The 22,660-nt window shown below is 44.3% G+C and overlaps 1 protein-coding gene and 1 pseudogene across 1 annotated transcript; one reads left to right on the plus strand and one right to left on the minus strand.

The window, feature by feature from the left end:
- Window positions 1-8,943: 8,943 nt before the first annotated feature.
- Window positions 8,944-12,422, plus strand: LOC136537072 (uncharacterized). The gene is made up of 5 exons (XM_066529161.1): window positions 8,944-9,089; window positions 9,812-10,547; window positions 10,632-11,730; window positions 11,849-11,967; window positions 12,162-12,422. Exons 1-5 carry the CDS (start codon window positions 8,944-8,946, stop codon window positions 12,420-12,422), a joined length of 2,361 nt encoding a protein of 786 aa, XP_066385258.1.
- Window positions 12,423-13,011: 589 nt separating this feature from the next.
- LOC136539700 (FACT complex subunit SSRP1-like) lies at window positions 13,012-19,812 on the minus strand (annotated as a pseudogene).
- Between the last annotated feature and the right edge of the window lie 2,848 nt (window positions 19,813-22,660).

The following is a 22,660-nucleotide window of genomic DNA, read 5'->3' on the forward strand; positions in this document are numbered from 1 at the left end:
TGCACTTGCGCAACAACAGGGGGCACATCCACATTCTCAAGAATGTCTCCTGCAACATAAGTAGAGAAATAAGAAAAGAATGAAAGAAATGGATGTAAGGAAGGGGGTAAGCTCCCAATAACCATGCGGTTAAGACACTTACTCGAATGATTCTATGTCAAAGAGATCTCATGAGGAGGATCTGCCACAACAATATGAGTCCGATAAGCATCTCCAACTACCTCATTAGGGGTAGATTGAGCATCAGGAACCGTAGGTGCAACCTCCACATCCATATCAGGTTCCGGGATGGGAGGATCGATGTGTGCCTGCTGACCCATTGGTGGGGGAAAACCCATGAGGGATGGGATCAACTAACACCCGACGCATAACCACGTCCAAACATTACAGCTGGCTCTTCATAGCCGATCTCACATAGTTCTCCCACTAATCCGCACACCCAATTATGATCATTCGCCTGAGGATGTTGGGAGGAGAACCTAGGTGCAGTACACCTTCAACTGCAATGCCATCATCATCATCTCTAAGGCAATGCAGCTTCTCCTGAGCCCTTACAACCATCTCACTAAATGAAGGTTTATCATTGAATAGCACAGGCACGCTTTGCATGTCAACAAACTCAACATATCCATAGCGATTGCATTCAACGATGCCTCCATGATATATGGTCACTAAGTTGTCCATCTAGTTCAAACACATAACGAAACGCATGTCCTTTAGTCCAAATTAGACGATAGATAGTACCTAACAAGTACTTTCTAACTACAAACTAAGTAAATAAGATAATAACTATGTATATATATACAGTGTACTCATAAAATAGCTATGTCTATGTACCTATGTATCTATGTTTCTATCTATCTACATATCTAACTATATCTATGTAACTATGTATCTATGTTTCTATCTATCTACATATCTATCTCACTGGATCACTAGCTAAATCAAATATCTGAGTCATCACATTAACTAGTAAATAACAAATAATCGAACTACTACATTACAATCAAAGCTAACTAAGCATCTACATTGCATATTCATAATTTTTACCTGACGCGGTCGGGCGCTGTAGGGCCCGGGGACATCCGCCGAGGGCAGCGTGCGGCCGGGGGTGGCCGGCGTGGCCGGTGACGGTCGCCGAGGGCGCGAGCGCGACAGCCCGGGTGCGAGTGGAGCGGTACGGGCTCGCGGGCGGGGACGGTGCGGACGGGGATGGTATGGGTGGGGGCGGTAGAGAGAAAGAGAGAAAGGAACCTCGAGCTCATACCTAAGAGGGCTTGGCGTCAGGATTGTTGGCGCCTAGCTCGGCGCCTGCCATGTCAGCGTCCATGGCGCTAACGTGGCCCCGAGCTCGGCATCAGTAACGATGGCGCTGAGCAGTGTAAGCTCGGCGCCAGCGTCCCGAGCTAAGGGTCCAGATTTTGAAATCTTCCCTCCAGATGCATATTTGTGATTTTTTTTAAAAAAAGAGCTAAAAATAAAAAATTCGGACGTGCCAGCAATCACAGCAGCGGCGGCAGTGTTCATCAGGCCAAACACCCAAAGGCTTCGTTCGTTTCGCTGAAAAAACAAGCCAAAATACTATTCTGATTGATTTATCATGAGAGAAAAATACTATTCTGACTAAAAAAATAAATTAGTACTCTAACTAAAAAATAAGCTAAAAAAAAGTAGGTATTACAAGACAAGCGATGACGGCCAAAAGCCTGTCCTCGTGCCAGCACTCGGAAAGCCGCGCCGCCGCGGTTGGAGCGCGGCATGGAGGTGGAGGTGGGCTTCCCCCGTGTCGTCATGGGGACGGGCTGCCGCCTGCGTGCGCTGTGACGTGGAGTTGCGTGATGTGAATGTTTTTACTTTGTTTTTTCACCCAATTATAGTTTGTATAGCAAGCTAAAATTTCAAAACTTAACTTGGAGCCAACTAAAAGTTCTTCTAACTAAACTTTAGCCAGAGTGTTTGATCCTCGTGCTAATAGACTTATATGAACTTTAACTTAAACTTTAGATGATGACCGTTTGAATCTCTAGCAGCTAAATTTAGCTGGTGGATCCAAACAAAGGCATAGTACTATACTTCTAGCAGGTCACCTCAACATTGGTCAAAAAAAATTGTTGCATGAGTACAAATGTTGCTAATAGTTTTTGAACAAAGTGTAGCAAAATTTTAGAAATACGGTCAAATTTGGCCATGGTTCGGTGCCCCGTATTTTACTGCCGCTACTCACTCCCATCCGGGCAACAAGGATGAATCGAATTAAGAAACGCTCCCTAGCTCCCCGCTGGCATGTCGGCGTGTTGCGCTGGTCGACGAACGCAAGCAAATTTTAGCAAGCTCATCAAGTCATCATAAAAGGACATGGAGAAACAAAATATTAGCGACTAACTGACCATCAGACACAGTATTGGAGAGAGCGAATGGATAGTCCACGCTGACATGAGTAGACCTAAGGAACCAGCTTTCAGACGAGCGAGATGGACATTTTATTTATTTTATATATTTATATATACTGGAGACGATACGAGAAACGTATGAAGTTTGCAAAAAAAAAAAAGGTACGCTGACGTCAGCAGCCCTAGAGTCAACGTGCCAGCACTCTCACAGTCGTCACAGCAGCAAGCAAGCAGGACGCGTGGAACTACAAAGGGATTGCGACGTGCCCGTCGTCTACGAAGCCGTGGATGGTTCCGGTGATCTCAAGAAGGACGCGGTCTTCATATCTGCGTGTAGTTGTAGATCTGATTGTGTACGCGTGGTGTGTGTAGTGTGTGTGGGTGTGTGTTCGTACATAAATAGATTCTACAGCTGTACCCAGAGTAGAGGCTAAAAAAAAAAGCAAGCAAGCAGGAGCAGGAGCAGGCCGTGCGTCCCCTGCATGGGTGAGACCGCTGGCAGCCTTTCAGGAGGCGACACGTGGCGGGGCGCAGTGCGCTCTCGGGCGTCCGCATGGATGGATCGACGCTCGGAAGTTCCTTCGAAGGACCGGTACAGTAGGAACCAAGAAAACTAATGCTCAGGTCGGTTTCACAATTCCAGAAATGCCCCGATGGCATATCTCTCTACGCCTTCCCCTTTTAAGGCCTGTTTGATCGAGGGAACTCTAAAGGAATTTTAAAGGAATGCATTCCTATGAAAAGGTTCTACGGTTTACCGTTTGGAATAAAGGAATTGCAACTTCCATTCCTAAGGAACAGCAAAAAGAATCCAATCAGTTCTCATGGATTTTCTTCCTTCACGAAGACCGATGTAACAACTCAGTCTCTGTCGTTGATTTTGTGCTAACGAAGAGAAAAGAGTGGAGCTTATCCATGCTATAGCAACAGGAAGAGGAAAAGAGACCTGTGATTCCTACGTTTTTCCTGTGTTATAGATTCCTGTGTTCCAAACACCACTTCTAGTTATTTCTCGCGTTTTTCCTTTCCTCTGTTTTACCACTACACACTCACCTCATTTCTACGTTTTTTCATATTCCCGTGTTTTTTATTCCTGCATTCCAAACAGACCCTAAAAATCCGATTAGCTCCTTCACTTTTATCTATGTCTGATTATGCTGAAGTGCTCATTGAACTGAATCATTCACTTTTATTACTAGACATTTTCCCACCAAACCAAACCCATATTCTTTCCACTATCCTATCCACCAATATGGTCTTTTCAAAATAAATTCTCCATCTACCATTCTAAATACTCTCTCCCCCCTCAATTTCCTTGGAAAAGAGAGACAGGGAGCTACAAGAAAAGAGAGTTGAACACAAGAAGGTCCATGCAAAAAAAGGAAAGAAGAAAAGAAAATCTAGGTCCACGTTTTAATAAAATAGCTCCATCATGATCTCGAGTGTTTTAATGACATATTTTAAGAGAGAGAGAGAGAGAGTTGGGGGGGGGGGGGTGTCCACCAATAAGGACTTCCAAAAGGGGGGGAGTCATTTCTTCGGTCAAGTTGATCCATCTCTCAACAGCCGAAGACAAGCATCATAGCCAGCCAGCCACTTCAAACTTAACAGGTACGAGGAATGTCTTGGAATAATTTTATGCTAACTTCATATCTTGAAAGGTTGCACGACAAGACCACCATAGTCCTTGCTCGATCCTTTGTTCTTAATTCCCAGTCTTTGCTCGGTACGAGCAAAGATCCAAGCGGGGGGAGGGGGGCTTGTTGGTGATCCTGAACTCACATATTTCGACCACCGAAAGATAATAAAATGACAACAAATAAAAATATATTTGAGTAAGGTAGGTCCTTATCTAACAAGTTCCATATGTTTTTGTGCTCTCGAGGTTTTGTATGATATGCCAAAAAAATTGCGTGCACAAAGATATTATATAGTACATATGTTGCTGCGGGGATTGCGTGTGGATGGTCGGCGATGTGGGCCACCTGCGAGGCAAGCCTGCGGTGCGGAAGGCCAACGACGCAGGGCCGCGCGGCAGCCATGGGCAGCCAGAGTGAGGGACGGGGCAGGCATGGACGAGGGAGGAAGGTGGTCTGACAAGAGAGATAGAAGCGGGGATAAAACTGACTTTTCACGTGCCTCTTGGTTCGGATCAGGTCAAGATCCATGCTAACGTGTTGACCTGGCGTGCCACATTAGCAAAAGTGGCAAAAATATAGCCGAGTTACTGTTTTTCCGGGCATATTTGTATTTGGCACGATAAAGCTGGCAAACGAAGAGTTGGACACAATATCGGTGGCAAATAATTAGAAATTCCACGAATTTGGAAGATCGGAGGGGCTCTGCTTCCACGTGTTGGAGTTGCCGTTGCGCCGTCGTGCATGCGGGTTGCACGGAGTCGACCGGCTCGCTCGGGCATGGCGCGCTGCCCCAGAGCGCCAGGTGGCGGGCCGCAGCCATGCTGGCAATCGCGAGGCTGAGCTCCATCGAGGCGCCCTCGAGCGTGCGTTGCGATGCCTCCGCGGAGACCCCCTGGTGACGGTGCGTGTTCTGTGTGGGCGAGGGAATTGTGGAAAGGTGAGAGGAAGGGGATGACTGCATGGGCTCGCATGTCATTGATAGAGAGAGGGCAGTCAGATGTGTATTTTGGGCTATATAAAAATAAGATGATCTGCGAGTGGGTTTGGTGTCGTTTCAGGCGTAGAAAATAGTATGAATCAACTATTGAGATAATTGTAATGTCGTTTCCAAAGAGATGAATAGTAATGGCATATCATATAAGTACAAAATATAACCCTGTTGTTTTTCCCATTCAAAAAGAAGGATGGTTAATTTTTCTTCAGCATTGCTAACTCTCAACCGAGTGATTTTGGTCCACCCCTCAATCGAATTCTGGGCTGTTGGATCTTACACGTGTCGGCATCAGCTCCGGCTCCTTCGCCGCTCCTCTGCCACCGTCCCAAGGCCGCTCCTCTGCTCGGGCGGGTGCGCGCTCTTTTGTCGCTCCTTCGCCGCCGCCCCAGGCTGCCGCCGTCGCCCCGATGTGGATGTCCCCGGCGGATATGCCGCCGCCGCTGCCCGGTGTGGACGTGGATGGAGCGTCCCCGGCGGGCGTCCCAGCACGGGTGTCCCCGGTGCGGGCGTCGCCATCCCGGTGTGTCGCCGTCCTCTGTCCCTTTTTCTGCTGCTGGAAGACGAGATGTGCTCTCGGGTGTGTTGTTCTTTGCTCTCTCTCTCCGTTCTTCTATTTGTAAATTTGTATATTTATGAATAATTTGACGATATTTGTGAATAATTTGACATATATTTCTCTGGTATCTAGAATCATAGAAAAATTTTGTATTTTTTTTTTGAAAATATGGCTTATATTTGTCTGAGATCTTAGGCTATTTTTAAATTACACCACTCTGTCCTATATATTTCACTAAAGAAATTAGTGTAAATATAGTAATAGAAAAATGTAAATATAGTTAAATAATAATGTAACTGTATGAAAAAAAATTAGTTAACAGAAAGAGCCCAATCAACTGAATGTCACCTAGGTGTAGATCCTTCCTCTTTTCATTCTTCTTTCCTCTTTGCGGGTACGCCTCGATTCGGAGCGATGCTCCACTCCTTCGCTGGGGCGCCACAAGGCCCCGAACCAACGCCGCTGTGCAGGTACGGATCTCTATAGATCGATCCACTAACTCGAACGCAAACTCAAATAGGTGGTGGTTGGATGGGATCGTCGGCTACCCTGTGATTAGGGGAGAGCGGGGTGGAGATCGATCCACTAACTGCAAACGCAAACTCTATTTCGATTGATGATTGCAGGACGTCGATGTAGCTGCAGCCGGGGACCTTCCGCCACCGCTTCTCCCCATGGCCGGCGACTTTTCGGCTAAGGAAGCAGCCATAGCAGCCACGCTCCTAGGACTAAGGGACGGCGACGACGCCAAGCCCTTACTCTCGACAGGCTAGTACTCCTCCGCGCTGGACTTTTTTTTGTTGATTGTCGCTATTACTCGTACTTTGATACATCCGCGCCGGAGTTCGATGACGCCACGTCCTTCAAGGACTTCAGCGTCATCGTCGACGGGCTGGTTCTGGACTCCAGCCTGACGGTGTCTGTCCGTAGGAGCTACTACAGCCTCTGCGTGGAACGCCAGAGGTACCATCATAGCAACCTCCTCCAGGGCCGGAGCGTGGGGCTTTTCATTTTTACCATTATTAAGATTGAATGATATTTACAACTTTACCAGATGAGAGAAGTTTGAGTTTCTAATTTACCATATTTGCACATGTGGCAAGCCACGCCAGCACGACACGCCGACGCCCAGTCAGCATAGACACGTGAAATATCCTTGCTGCCCCTGCCTTACTCCTCTCTCCCCCTCTCCGACAACCAGGTCCCGCAACTCCTATCGCTGCCAGGTGGGCCCCACTCATCAGCTTCGTCTTCCAACCGCTGTGAGCTGACGAGTGGGGCCCACCTGGCAGTGATAGAAGTTGCGGGACCTGGTTGTCGGAGAGGGGGAGAGAGGAGCCAGGCAGAGGCAACAAGGACATTTCATGTGTCTATGTTGACTAGGCGCCAGCGTGTCGGGCTAGCGTGGCTTGCTACATACGCAAATGTAGTAAATTAGAAACTCAAACTTCTATCGTCTGACAAAGTTGTAAATGTCATTCTAAAAGTAATAATCAAATAAACGTCAACCTTAATAATGATAAAAATATAAAAGCCCCGAAGCGTCAGCATGTCCGTGGGGCCGTCGTCGAGCTCACCAGGGTCGCCAAGCGGATCCGGTCGTGCGAGGCACGACCCCCGTCCGATGACCAGCTAGTGGCGTGGGCAAGACACTGGAGTCACTGGTGCAGCTCGGCATGGACGTGGGGTCCATGCCGACACGCGTCCGCGACATGGGCGTCGCTGCCCAGGCACAGGTGAGTTGTAGTTTTTCCTTTTTTTCTCAGTTTTGTGTTTTTATTCAAAACTGAACTAATTAATTTTTGCTGCTCGGCATGGACAGGCCAAGCAGGTGGTGCAGGAGCTACAGGCTCGGCTCCACGCAGCGGAGGGGACCCTGCACAGGCTAGAGGAGGTGGTGGAGCCCGTGGAGAAGAGTGCGCTTTGAGCTTGGGATACTGCCTGGTTGTCGAGTCACTGTTCAGTTCAGTTGGGTCTTTGAGCTTGTGCTACTGCCGGGTTGGCCGAGTCGGTCACTGTCCATGTTCAGTAGGGTCGGTCACTGCTTATGTTTAGTTGGGTGATTTGAACTTGTGCTACTGTCTGGTTGTTCAAGTCGGTCACTATTTATCGTCCTGTTCGCTTGGCTTATAAGTCGTACATTTTCAGCCAACGGATAGTATTTTTCTCTCACAACAAATCAACCAAGAGTATTTTCAGCCATGGCTTATCAGCCAAGCGAACAGAGCACATGTTTAGTTGGATGATTTTAAATTTGTGCTACTGCCTGGTTGTTTTAATTGGTCACTGTTCATAGATGACTACTAGACTACATTCGTACAATCTTTGCACTGCTGAGATACGCTACGAGAAACCCCTCTTTACCCTTAACAGTAATGCACACACCCTTGCGCACGTGGGGTATCACTTAACAGAGTATACGTGTGGTAAATAGAAAACATGTCTTGGTAATGTTTACGACCGTCTTGTGTTCTTTCCATACAACCTCAAAGACCACTTCAATCATCAGATCGATATTCCACAATTCATTGAGGCCCAACTACAGTTTTGAAAAAAATAACATAGATGAGGTCACTACTTAAACCTATCATAGGCCAAACATTGTGCAATAACATATAAATGCAATATTGGTGGTCCGCGGAACATCTTGTAGTAGATAATCACCCTGTTCGTTTGAACTACTTTTCAGCTAATGAACAGTAAGCATAAGCATAAACCAAATTTCAGCATAAGCGAACAGGGCGAATAATCGTTACATAAGGTAACAAATGCAGGCGTGTCTAGTAATTTCAAAGCTACACATTCATGTACAATTATCATGTGCTAGATTCATGAATTCAATGAGTCCTTAGAGTTTAATCCATAGTTTTTAAGGCGTCGCCTAGGCTACGACTAGTCGTCCGAGCGGATTTTCAAGCGTGGTGTCGCTGTCGCCGCATCATCCTGGCGTATGGCGTCGCCTTGCGGTTGAAGGCGTCGCCTAGTCGTCCTTCTCGCTGAGGCGGACGCCGCGGATGTAAAAGACGCGGGCGGGAAAAGAGCGGTGCGACGCCCTCGCACGGGAAAAGCAGCAGTGCCGCGCCTACACCTCCCGCCAAAGATCCCAATCCCCATCGCGTCTGAGAGAGCGAGAGAAGAGAGGGAAAGGAAGGAGAGAGGAAGAGAGGAGAGGGCGGCGACACACCTCAAATCTGGCGGCGGCGGCGACGCAGGCGACTGCCCCGCGTAAGTTCGTCCCAGCCGTGCGAGGCCGCCCGTCCGCGCGACTCTGCTCCGCTGCTGAGGCCGTCCGTCCCGTCCGCGCGATTCTGCTCTGCTGCTGACTGCTGAGGCCGCCCGTCCCGTCCGCGCGACTCTACTCCGATGCTGAGGCCGCCCGTCCCGTCTACGCAAGGCCGCCCGTCCGCACGACTCTGCTCCGCTGCTGAGGCCGCCCGTCCACGCAAGTCCGACTCCGGTGCCGTCCGCTTCTGCTCTGCTCTGCTCCGCGACTCTGCTATGCTTAATATGTAAGTTCAGCTTGTGTTTTATATACCTCATCTGCTTAATATGTAGCAAGGAGGCAACTCCGCCTGGTGTCAGGCCTTCTGTTTCTGTGAGAACCCTCTTTGCATTTGAGTTGGAACATGGCACACCATTTTCTTGGTATAGCTCCTCATCCTTGGCCCTCCTTTTGCACATAGTAGAAAAGCGATTCTTCACTGCATTGTCAGTTCTGTTGTAGCCAAACCCAAAAATACATAAGCCATAAACCTTAGTTCACAAATATCATTTTTATCCTTTTTTCAAATTGCAATAAACAACAATCCAATAAGAAAAACACACCATCCATAGATAACTTTTGCAATTTCAGTCCACTTGTTTCCAAGAACTTTTTGAGCCTGCATAACAGTGATAATCTGATAAGAATATACAATTGGACAGTTTAGAAGCTTACAACAAGGACAAACAATTTTGAAGATAACGGCAAAACAAACTATACAGGAGGTTTCTAATTCTCATGTGCTACCACAAAATCTACCAAAATACAAGTGCAGACAAACTAAAGGATTAGAACTGATACCACACAACTGCAATGCATGTCTGAACTTTGTTGCATAGTTGGAATGGATAGCTCATAGGCTCATAGATGAAACCATATGTAGAGTTTGCTAGTTTTTTTTATCTGTTGTCTGCTAGTATTTTTTTTGAGACTTGTCATTGCCAACTTGCTATTTTTTTCTAATGCTAGAACGGCAAGCATAAGTCCACCTTCTGTCAACAATGAGAACTATGATCCTAAGGTAGACAAAGCAAGAAAGGCCAACTCAAATGATCCAGGCTGGAAGTATGGATATTGGGCAAATCTTCAGAAGCCAGATAAGGTGACATGTACTCTTTGTGACATTGAGGTTTCTGAAGGGATAAAAAGGTTGAAGCAGCATCTAGCAGGTGGATATGGAGATGCAAAAATGTGTCCTAAGACCACCACTGCCATTAGGAAGGAGATGAGAGATTACTTGGAATCCAATAAGAGGAGGAGGCCATTGTTCAACGAAGAGGATGATGAGCCACCCGAGGAACCAGCAGATGTGGTGGTGGTAGATGCAGTAGCAGCCCCAGCAGCTAGAGCTAAATCTATTCAAGCTGAAGACAGTGCACCTGTAGAATCCCAAGCTTCCAAGGTGCAGCCAAGTTCAGGGACTGCAGCTAAACAAAGGCGTGCAAATTATTTATTCAAGGCTACTGCAGCAAGCAATACAAAGGCAAAGCCAAAGGTTAACAAGTCAATTGTTGAGATGCTTCGGAAAACACCTGAAGAACTTGTTGATGAAAGGCGTAAAGGATGTTCTCAGCCAACAATTCCAGCCAAGATAAGGACCAAAGAGGAGAAGCACTATGTGGATCAGCAGTGGGCCTTGTGGTTCTATGAGTGTGGTGTGCCATTTAATGTAGCAGCAGCAAGACAGTTTGAGATTGCAGTTGAGGCAACTGCATAATTTAGTTCAGGTTACAAGCCTCCTACTCCCTATATGTTAGGTGAACCATTGCTTAAGGATGTTGTGAAATAGACCAGTTCTATGAGGGAGGAACATGAGCAAGCTTGGAAGATGTATGGCTGCATACTTATGTCAGACGGCAGGACTGATAAGAGAGGCCGCTATTTGATCAACTTCCTTGTGAACAGCCCTGCAGGGACTTATTTCTTGGAGTCTGTTGATGCATCAAGTGAGGTACATGATGCATTTATGCTTGCTGATTTGTTGGAGGCAAAGATTGAGGAGATTGGGAATGACAAGGTGGTTCAAGTTATCACTGATAATGGGGCTAATTACAAGGCAGCTGGTAGAATTCTAATGGAAAGGATTTCTACGCTGTATTGGAACCCATGTGCTACACATTGCTTGGATCTTATGCTGGAAGAGATAGGGAACTTGAAGGAATTTAAGAAGCCTATTGCAAGAGCCAAACGTGTCACAACTTTCATCTATAGGCATGGGAGAATTCTTAGTTTGATGAAAGAAAAGACAGGGGCTGATCTTGTGAGACCTGCAGCCACTCGATTTGCCACCTTTTTCCTCACTTTAAAAAGTTTGCACAAGCACAGAGATGCTTTGAAGGCTTTATTTGTTAGTGAAGAATGGTTGGGGAACAAATTGGCAAAAACTGCAGCCGGTCAAGAAGTGCACAACACTGTGCTCTCTATGAAATTTTGGAATTCAGTTGAAGATTGCCTTAGAGCTTCAGCACCTATGCTTATTGTTCTTAGGGTGGTTGATGGTGATGAGAGGCCTGCAATGCCAGAGGTTGCAGCACTAATGAATCATGTAAAAGAGAAGATCAAGCTCAGCGTTGCTACTGAAAACAAGAAAACCTTGCTCAAGAATATCATTAAGATCATTGAGAAGCGTTGGGTCACACAAATGGACCATCCTTTGTATGGGGCTGCACTGTATTTGAACCCAGGAAGACTGCATTCTCTCATACAAGCTAATGATGATACAACTGTTGGGCAGTTAAGAGACTGTTTTCTTGATGTGCTTGGAAGAATGGTGGAGGATGAAGAAATTAGAAGCAAGATTGATGCTCAATCCTTAGACTATGAAGGCCTTAGAGGAGATGCATTCTCAAACAAAATGGCCAAGCAAAACCTACAGAATTTGAACCCTTGTACGTGCTGTTTTTCTTATAACTTCAGCAGGTTTTAGTATGTGCAATTTAATTCCAGCAAGTAGCCAAGTATATTTCATCTCAAAATGCTAATATATGTTTGTATTTTGTAATATAGTTGATTGGTGGCATTCATATGGTGGTCGTGCTATTGAGCTTCAAAGGTTTGCTAGATGCATTGTTAGTCTTTGTGCTTCATCCTCTGGTTGTGAGAGAAACTGGAGTACATTTGAGTTTGTGAGTATTGCCAACTTCACTAGTCACTGTTTTCTTCTAATTGATTTGATTTGTGCTCATTGCTCAGCTAGCCAATTAATGACACATTTATTTGTTGTTTTCCCATTCTTCTTTTGTAGATGCATACAAAGAAAAGAAATAGGTTGTTGCATAAATGATTAAATGACATTGTGTTTGTTTCCTACAACTGGAAGATGAAGACCAGGTTTCAGTTAAGGCGTGAGAAAAAAGGGAAAAAAATTGATCCTTTGATCATTGAGGAGTTTGATTGGGACAATGAGTGGGCTGACTCCTCCTATGTTCATCCTCAAGGTGCCCGTGGGTGTGACAATGGTGACAATGGTAATGGCCTTACACGGGAACTTGTGGATGAAGCTGTTGGTGCATCAAGCTCGCTGCGAGGCCGCAATCTTCCAAGGAATGCCAGCAGCAAGCGTGCAAGAAATGGACAGTGAAGGTTGGTTGAACTTGAAGAAGACTTAGGTTTGGCCAATGAAGAAGAGGAAGAGGAAGATCCACATGATGATGCTGATGTGAGTGATTGTGAGCAGGATCCCAATAGCTCCAACGGTGGTGGCGAAAACATAGAGGGTCCAAACATCCTTGATGAGTTTGATGACGGATATTGACTAGAGTTGGCTGCTAGCAGCATATGGCTAGCAGATTTCAGATCTGCACTAGCTATATTTGTGAACTGCTTGTAATGTGGCTAACTATGCCACTAAGACTCTTACCTATATTTCTGGAATGTTTGTAATGTGGCTAACTATGCCACTAAGACTCTTATTTGAGTTTATGGGCTGATCAGCTAATGTAATGATGACATATTGATATTTGCTTGTCTTTTGTTGCTAAATTTCCTTGCTGTTGCTAAATTCCTTATTGTATATGTAGCTTGCTGTTTGGGAAAAGAAAAGAGAGTTCAGATCATCAAAAGGTATTTCACTATCCATATTTAATCTGATTACAAAATATTTCTGTTACATAATTATATTAATGAGTCACACATGTTGAAACTTGTTAGGAATTGTATGACACATGGAAGAAGACAACTAGAAACAGGAGGATCACTGCTACATGGGCTCCAGAATTGGCAGCAGAAAGGTATATATAAGTGTATGTTTGTGCTGTCCTATGGAAGGTTAGAGTATGTGTATGGCGTCGCCTCGCCGCGCGCCTAACTCGCCTAGACGTCTGAAAGAGGGTCGGGTGCCGCACCTCACCTTACCGCCTTAAAAACTATGGTTTAATCCCGTACAAATCCAACCCATTGGTATTCGATCAAACACCTTGGCCACAATAGTGATGACGTCCATTAAACTGGCTCTAGATCTCGTACAATCTTTGCGCCGAGCGCAGCTGCCTTAATAATAAATGCCAGAGACAAAATAGTGCCGGCAGCCTAGGGCGTAGGCACACGCATGCTAGCAATTTCACCCGATGGCAAACAGTTGCCGATGTCATAGCTTCACCACGATAGACAGCGTATTCTTTTTCATCACGTTTCTTGTCGACCTGGGCCTGCTGGATGTAAGGCTGCTTCTCTTTGCCTGAACCGTGAGCACACAGCTTTTGTTTTAGCTGTAAACATGATGACAAAACTTTAAAACTTCTGTTCAACATCAGATAGTGGTTACTACTATGTGTGTAGTAAGTTTCTAGTGAGGGAATGTTTCTGCTCTACCCTCAGTGACAAAATATCTTATGGCCAAAGAATTTACATGTAATAAAGTAACCTGCTATGTTGCTCAGTTGTGTCATCCTTGACAAAAGTTATGTTCTACCAAATATGCTGGGAATTATTAGTTGAAGGAACTTACTCCTCGCTCAGCCATTGCGAAATACAAGAATGGCGCCGTTGCTCTTTTGGGAGCATTAGGATCTTTTTTCTTCTTTGCCTTTTTCTTCTCTCGTCCTTCGTCATCCCTGCCCTTAGGCTTCCTTTTCTGAACTGGCTTTGAACTGCTTTGCTTCCTTCTTGGATGGTTTCTGTGGAGAAGAACTGCACGTTACATCATGGCTTCAGGCTTGCTACAGGCCTACAACAACAATAAATTTAAAAATACCTCTTTTTCACCACCCCTATTACTAGCATCTGATTCCTCATCACCTGAGTCATCAGTAGGAGATCCATTATCATCCTTATCCGCAACAAAATCTTCATGCTAACATGATGAAAAATAACAAGTATACAGAAGGGCTCAGTAATAAGATTAACAAGGCAGCATCAAGCAACATAACAACAAGGCACCATACCTCTTCATCACTTTCCTCATCCCCAGCCTGATTTTTAATACGATCTAGATATGGATCAACAGCATCATCATCAGTGTCTCGTAGAACAACTGTAACTACACCGCTTGCACCTTGACCATCTCCTCCAAGGTTCGTTATTTTAATGGTCTTTCCACTAAAAAGAATGTCAAAAATAAGGGAAGGCAAACTTAAGTTTCTGTATAACATGAAAGATGGCGAAGGCAATAAAAGGGACATACTTGATGAAGTTGAAGAGGTTGTCGTATTCATTCCTTTGAATATTTCTGAAGAGATGCTCTTGGTCATTTTTCAGTTTGACAATGAGGTCAAAATAGTGAGATGATATACTGGCACCCCCAGCACCATGACGTTCAAATTCAACAAAATCTGCATTGAGAATGTAATAAACAGCAGTTACCATGAATGGACACAGAGTTTCCACCACAAATATAAACTGATACCTCCTCAAGAAGAATGAGTGTAGGTGGCCTTGGCAGGAAGAAGAAACCCTTTTCAAGTGGATACAACAGTCCATCGCTTTGAGTGATGACTTAACTGCATATCCATCTTGGCAACTTCTGAAAGAACCTGGCCTTGTGACTTTAGCACAAGATAGACCACGAAGGACTTTGGTAAATACCTCATGTATTAGACCCTATGGATATATTGAGAACAGCGTAAGAACAGGAATAATTTAGCAAAGTGTAGTTACCAGCAAGCATCGATTGCATACTTTTTTTTTAAAAAAAAAGGACATGAGAATCACTTCATCATCATACTTGCAAACATCAGCATACATTATCTTTAAAAAAATAAAGAAGGTGAAAAGCGATGGAGCCTTAATTGGCCATTAAGAGCAAAAAATAGCCGCCTAGTAAATTACCACCAAAAGCATGCAATATTGTATAAAATCAGCACATGTATTGACTTAAGAGCACATAAATTCAGACTATGAATGTTCAATCTTTTTTGTACAAATATAGCAGAACATACTACAACCATCCCCCCAAAACCCCAATGTATCTAAATCCTAAAATACTATCGTTTAGCCTTCTGCAAGGAGAGGCAGAACATTAGAAATTATCCCGATTGACACTGTCTCTCGTAATGCCCAACAAATTCAGATCATGAACTGCATGGATGGGCATGAAAAAAACATTTGGAATAATTAGTCTTAAGTTCCACAATGTACATCTATTTTAATATTAGAGGTCCTAGTAAATTAGATCAACTATCTCAGTATGGAGAGTAGTAGGTGTTAAAATAGATAGGTTTTCATCAGGAGGAGATACATTATCATCCTTATCCGCAACAAAATCTTCATCCTAACATGATGAAAAATAACAAGTATACAGAAGGGCTCCGTAATAAGATTAACAAGGCAGCATCAAGCAACATAACAACAAGGCACCATACCTCTTCATCACTTTCATCATCCCGTGTAGCTTCCAAGCTCTCATTTTTTTTCATGGTCTCTTCGATCTGTTTAGCTAAAGCTACGTCCTTCTTAGCCACAATGCTTGTAACTTTACCTGCATTAGGACCATGAGAATGCGTGATTAGACATAGGAAACATGCAAATCTGTAACTGCTGCCTGTCCGAACTCTGAAGATCACCCCGGTACAGACTACTGTGTGTGCATCTACACAAGTGGCAAACCTATATAGACACAAAATCAGATCACCTTTTGTTTCAGAAAAGCCAAAGATTCAAACTCCCTCTATCCTATCCCTTTTCTAAGGTATGCAAAGTGTAATACTGTTCAGTTTAGTATTGTATTTTTGTATTCCTGTTAATGAAAGAACAGCAAGGTCTCCCTGCGATGAAGATACTGAGATGGACAGATTGGTAGCCTAAGGTAGCGTTTGGTTGCTTGGATCAAATCGTGTATGTACAGGTGCATCCTGGATATTCACGTGGGGCCCACCTGTCTCAGTGTTTGGTAGCCAGATTGAACAATTCCATACAAGACCGAAACATCCAGATGCTAAGAATATACTTTCTAGATGCTGTACAAGCCTGTGCGCTGAAAAAGACCGAAAGGAGGAGCCTCTCGCACAATCGCGCTCACATCTCGCCTCCCACCCATTCCGTGTCCTCTGTGACTCGCGGTCTTGCGCGTGCCTCTGGAGTCGGGCCGCAGAGGCTGCTGCTGGCGGCCCTTGGTGGTCCTCTGCCGTCGGTGTCTCCAGGGAATAAAAAAATCATTAGTACAGATCTCTTATTGGCCTTTTTATTTTCTTCTATAGGTACACGGCTTCTTCTGAGAATAAAAAGTCATTTACTGGGAAGTAACAAAATTAAACATTCAAGAACCAAGTCATGTTTTTATTTCCTGTCTGTCCAAATATGTGGTACATATGTAAATGGATGGACCCATACAACCAACCAGACATGATCTTGTACTGAATCATATCATTCCATACAACCATCCAAATAAAAATCATGTACCATCCTGTACAGATCCTGTACAGGTAATCAAACAATCAACACGTACCATCTCATCCTGACTTGTCTCATTCGTAACCCATCTATCCAGGACGATCCATCCTATTCATCTATGTACGCCTAACCAAACACTACCTAAGTTCCAATGATGGAGGCTAGTTTCAGGTTTGTAATGAGACCATAATAAAATGGAGGCTAGTTTCAGGTTTGTAACGAGACCATAATAAAATATAAGAGATAATATGCACAGAATGTAACAAGATTAGCAAGGTAACAATAAAGGGCAAGTACATATGTTCAGTTACAGCTAAGAATTGTTTATACCTTTGGCTCCCATGCGTGCAGTTCTCCCGGTTCTGTGAAGGTAATCAATCTAAAAACACAAGAACCACCACAAAGACTGCATAAAAATCAGTGTGCTGGGAGTAAATGCAAACACAGAGACCATACAAGCCATGTTGGAGCCTAACCTGTTGCGTAGAGGGTATGAGTGAGAGGTGGACGGACGTGGCTTGAACGCCTGGCGGCGAGGCGGCGGCGCCGTGCTCGGCGCCGGTTGCTAGGGCAGTGGAACGAGAGAACACGAGGGCAAGGGTGCCAGGGAGCAAGAGAGAGAGATTAACTCTAATCTCTGGCTACCTTTTCATTAAACAAATGTTTAGGCCTTATAGGCAAATCCAAACACACTGCTAACAAACTCCTGAAAACACTCAAGTGATCTAACAAACCAAAATGATCTAACAACCCAACTAAACGGATCCTGAAAAGGTGGCGCCGAGTCCCGTGGTGATCGCACCCGGCGCGCTGTGGTGATCGCGCCCAGCTCGCCTTCGCTCGTCGCGCGCGCACCTTCTAGCCACGGCTGCGCTTCCTTCTCTGATAGGTCTGGCCCACCATAACAGGCCATGCAACATACCGAATTCGATGGGAAGCCAAACATGATGACATGGTCAACATCCAGGTCTAGGCCTCTAGCTGCCAGATCAGTGCATACTAATGTTGGGCAATCCCCCTCTTCATTGCGAAACTTGTTTTCTTTCAAAAAAAAAAGTGAAACTTGTTCAGGTTCTCAACTCTACGTTAGATTATCGGATCTCATAAACATGAAGGAAGTCATATATCATTTAATACATAAAAAGAAAAAAACAGAGTAAAGAATATAACAAACCTCTCTTCAGCCAGAACCTCTCCATGATAGTTAACAGTGGACATCTGATTTTCAGTTAGAAAATGGTCCACTACACGGCTTGAATTTAGAGTATTACAGAACACCATAACTTTGTTTCCCTTCGCCAAGCTTGGCTCAAGAACCTATATGAAACAAAGTTCTTTGTTATCTCACAATTAGATATTCTAGAACAGATGCATATTGCAATTCTCCCTTTGGCTCCAAGCTTCCGACTATGCACATTCAATATTGAAATCCACATCAGACAAAATACAACTTCATTAATGCTTGTGGCAAGCAAAGAATGACTGATATAACCACCCCAAACACACAAACTAGCCACAAACCAATGACATTTTGAAAAAAGATTATTCCATTAATTGAATTCAAGATGCAATAATGCTGGTTATATTTTATTCATACTTCACATTTTTGCAATTGTCATTTGGAAATTTGGAAACATGAATCCATCTAACATAGCTACATTACTGTACTGTCAAAAAAAATATAACAACTGTGTAGAATGCATATATAAAACCAGTTTTGAGGTTTTTTTTATACAATTGTCAAGTTCTAAACTAGAGTGTATGGAAAGACAGATATATGTGCACAGGAGGGAGGAGAAATAAGAGTTTCCACAACCTGCAGAAGAGCCTCAAGTTTGTTTTCTGCCCCAGAAAGTTTGATAAAGTCATGCCAGGCTGTTGCAACTCTCTTCTGAAATGATGATGTCCGCAAATGGACAATACATTCAAATTCCTCATCAACCAACTTTTGCACAGCCTGCAATAAAAGAGTAGGAAGAAAGGGGTCCAAATGTTGGATTGATCTTAGGCTGGGTCAACAGAGTATTACGGGGCTTAACAGACACATAATGGCCCTGATGGGGGGCACCTCTAACTGATTAAAATGGCCTGATCCGAGGACCGACCCGCACTATAAAACTAGAGAGGTCACGTTAAGATGATTCTCTCCTCTCCCTCCAACCTACCGATTTAGGATAGTGCGGGCTCGGCTTGAAGACCAGAGACCAGCCGCCGACCACCTCTGTGCCAGCGTCCTTGTCACCGACGCCCACTGGACAAGGAGATCTACCTACGCCTGCATCACGCAAGCTCGTGGACTTCTGCAGCCCTCTGGGCATCTTCCATCTACATGTTGGTGTAAATCTAAGTGTGATTAAGTGTTACTCTTAAGTACTAGGTGCTCTAATGGTGAGCTAGGCGATTCTCAAATCCAGTCTAAGGTTAATTAGTTCTAACCAAAGTTTAATAAGTTGAATCAAGATCCGGGATTCACTTAAGCATTCAAGAGGAAAACGGTGAAAATAAGTCGATTTTCAAACCATAAGCCTCGAGTTTCAAACCCTACGCCTCAGTTCATACTCAAAACCGAAAGCATAGATGCAAAATTACCCCAAAGTTCATCCCCAAATAAGATCCCTAACCCTAAGATAAGATCATAAGATCCGAAAGCATACAAAATTCCCCTAAGTTCGTCCCAAATAAGATCCCTAACCCTAAGACTAAGCAAAGTAGTTTCCACTCAACAAAGGGCGACGACGACCTCGCCTTGGCCCTCGAGGCCCTGCGCGAGCTCGTCGCAGCCGCATCAGGAAGCCGCGCCGCCGCCGCCTTGTCTTTCCCCTTTGCGCGCGCGGTCTTCAGTTTAGGGCGCATCAGGAAGCCGCGCCGCCGCCTTGTATCTCCCCTTTGCGCGCGCGGGGTCTTCAGTTTAGGGCGCCGACCGTGAAGCTGCTCGACGTGGCCCCGCGGCGGCGCCACCACCTCGCCGTTCGCCGCTTAAGGGAGCCGCGGCGCCGCCGGATCTTCTCCTGTGCTCGCGCGCCTCCGGCAAACGGCGCCGACCCAGAGGCCGCTCGACGGTGCCGCGTGCGGCCGCACGCGTGCGCCGGCGAGGGGCCCCGAGGCGGCGCCATCTCTTCCGAGCTCGTCTTCGGCGTCGTCGCTGCGGCGGCTGTGGCAGAAAGGTCGGAGCCTCGGAGGGAGAAAGGAAAAAATGATCGGATGGGGGAGAATGTTGAATTGTTGATCGTCCGATCACATCCTGCGGCCACGATAGCTCGCGGCTCAGCTGGGCCGAAGGTGAAGAAAGCCCGTGGGCACATTCCTGGCCCAGGCCTAGTAGGTTGTGATCCATGCGAATGAAGAAGGTAAGAAAAGGGGCCAAAGAATAAGTCGGACCAAATAAGCTAAATATTTTTCAGTGCTATTTCAATAAGTTTTTCCATTTCATTACTGCACTGTTAAAGATTAAGCGTTAGCAAATATTTATAAGTTAATTCTGCTATGAAAATTAAGATACGTTCTCCGGTTAGATTGGAACCAATGGAAAACTTTAATCTGAGAATTGTTCATTTTAAGTCTATTAGTGATTAAGAATAATTTATAGTTAATATATAAGGCTAAGACTAAGGTTAATATATTTTTTCAGTACTTTCCTTTTAGCACTGTTCATAAGTATAAGTAAATAAGTTTTATCTCCTAGGAATAATGTACTATTCCTGCCAAAAGTCTAAGTTCTTTTCTCGGATAAAGTTGGAATATTTAAACTAAGCTTAATAATGGGCTATATTAAGTTATGAAAGAAGATACATAAGTATGATTATTTCCCTATCTCTAAATTATTAGTTTTGTCCTTCATAATTAAAATGTCTATAATTAAGTTTTGGGTTTTAATTAAGTGGCTTTCATAGTTGTATTGTGACCAAAGTTGTTTATGGCTATTGATGTCACGATTTTATTGCCCTCTAATGTGAGGGAATGTTTCCATATTTGCCAAATTAACACAAGTGTCATCCTCTTGACCAACTTGCGCTAATCCCGACCGACATGCATGGGCCCTAGGAGAATGCCATCCGCATCTCCTCTTCAGGATCATTTTACGATTGAGTGACACAAAACCCTGCAAATGACAAACCAATACAAAGCATTAATATTATGTCATCACACTTGAAAATTCAACTTAGTTGAAGCGACGTATTTGGTAACAACTAACAACGGAATGATATTACACAATATTTAATAATTATTCCATTATGGCTATTCTCCATTTAATTTCACTCGAATACATATCAGAGTTTACATGCAACTCATCTTGGAATCGCTCATCCCAAGGTCTACTAATCATTGGCAAATTAAACTCGGCTCAGATCAAACCGAATCGAAGATACCTGCAAAACAACTTAACGACGGCACCGTGAGTACGTTACATACTCGCGGGACTTAATTCCAACATAGATATTTGGTGGATGCAAGGGATTTATCAGGCATTTTTACATTTGCAGAAAAGCATGGCATTTGTTAAAGAATGACATGCTCATGAATCATATTTAATTCAACTAGCAACTATAAGACTTTAATAGGTAAAAATGATATAACATAATTAAGTGGTCAACATCATAATCCATCCCATAGTCAAGTTCACCATTAAATCTACAATGGGTCTAGAAACAAGAACAACCGAATGTTCCGCCCCAAAGGATTTCAGACTTTCAAATAACTCTACAAAGGTGTGTAACTGTACCCACACGAAAGAAAGGGACTAACCATCATACCCGTGCGCAAGGGTAATGGTTGCCTCATGTCTCCAACTTTTCTCTAACCTGGCCAGAATGTCCATGAAAGGGTTGATAAGTTCTCGGGTAATGCTACCACCATCTACTTGGCTCCACCCTCGTGCCAGTTTCACGGATAGACCGGTCGCAATTAGTTACTTGGTTTGTCACCCCATTTTGCTACATGTGGTCTATACGAATGGTAACTCGGACTCACTATCCCAATGAACGGCCCTTAATTACTCCGCAAGCTACGTTACTGTCGACACATAATTTTGTCCCGTGCTGAGGACACACGTAGCAAGCTGGAAGGGTCCGCTTGATAGAGCTGGAGATCCGCCTAGCTTCAGCGCAAGGGTGGTCGATCCTGCAAACTCCTCCCGAGACGTACCAGTTAATTTGACCCTGCAATTGACAAGGAGAGAAAGCTTATCAGTAATTAAGGGCGAACATGCTGGTGTTGCCAGACAGTCCCGAATGTGCGGTTCTGAGAACCGATATGAAAGGAGATCGACTAAATAGCCGATTCCAGCATATTCATAAGAATAAATCAGTTAAAGCTCATGAAGTTATGTAAGAAGAATTGGTTATCATTATGAATGTCGTTGTTTAAATAAATACTGGCCACTGGCAAAAAGATATCAACAGTAATTAGTTCATGCTAAGCCAATGACTACAAGTAACCAAACTTCTTTATAAAAGAAACAATTCATCATCATTCAATCATTTAACAGAAATAAATCTAATGAACATATTAGATCTCATCTATCGCTATAACCAGTGGGGAATGAGGCAGAATCATACAGGCCGTAGAAACAATAATAGACTCAATGACCCTAACTTATTACTAATATCAGTAGGGCATGAGGCAAAATCATGCAGGCCGTAATACAATAATAAGATCATGGGGCTAACACATCTTTCAACTTATCGCTACTTCAATGATCTCGTGATGCGAACTGTTCATGAAAGCACTCGATATCAGCTAAAATAGCCGATTCAGGCATAGCGCATAGTTAAGGTCATGCCCTCTCAAGAACAGGTCTACCAAATAACAATCCCTACTCCACGGTGCTAACAGTGGGGTGTGAGGCAGAATCGCATAGGCCGTGATAACGGGCCATAGAACAATTTTCGCTAACTAATAGATCTACTCAAGATCAAACACGCCTTAACCGCACGCTATGCACGATCAAGATTGATGTAAAACAACCGATAAAACATAACTCATCGTTTAAAGTAC

Source organism: Miscanthus floridulus, chromosome 2, assembly GCF_019320115.1.
Source record: "Miscanthus floridulus cultivar M001 chromosome 2, ASM1932011v1, whole genome shotgun sequence".
NCBI classification, from domain to species: domain Eukaryota; kingdom Viridiplantae; phylum Streptophyta; class Magnoliopsida; order Poales; family Poaceae; genus Miscanthus; species Miscanthus floridulus.

Excerpts from the sequence above, each read along its gene's own strand:
- LOC136537072 (XM_066529161.1), top strand. The coding sequence starts at position 8,944 with ATGCTGAGGCCGCCCGTCCCGTCTACGCAAGGCCGCCCGTCCGCACGA. Across the intron at positions 9,090-9,811 it reads GACTCTGCTATGCTTAATAT|AACGGCAAGCATAAGTCCAC; the intron begins GTAAGTTCAGCT and ends TTCTAATGCTAG. Across the intron at positions 11,968-12,161 it reads ACTGGAGTACATTTGAGTTT|ATGAAGACCAGGTTTCAGTT; the intron begins GTGAGTATTGCC and ends TACAACTGGAAG.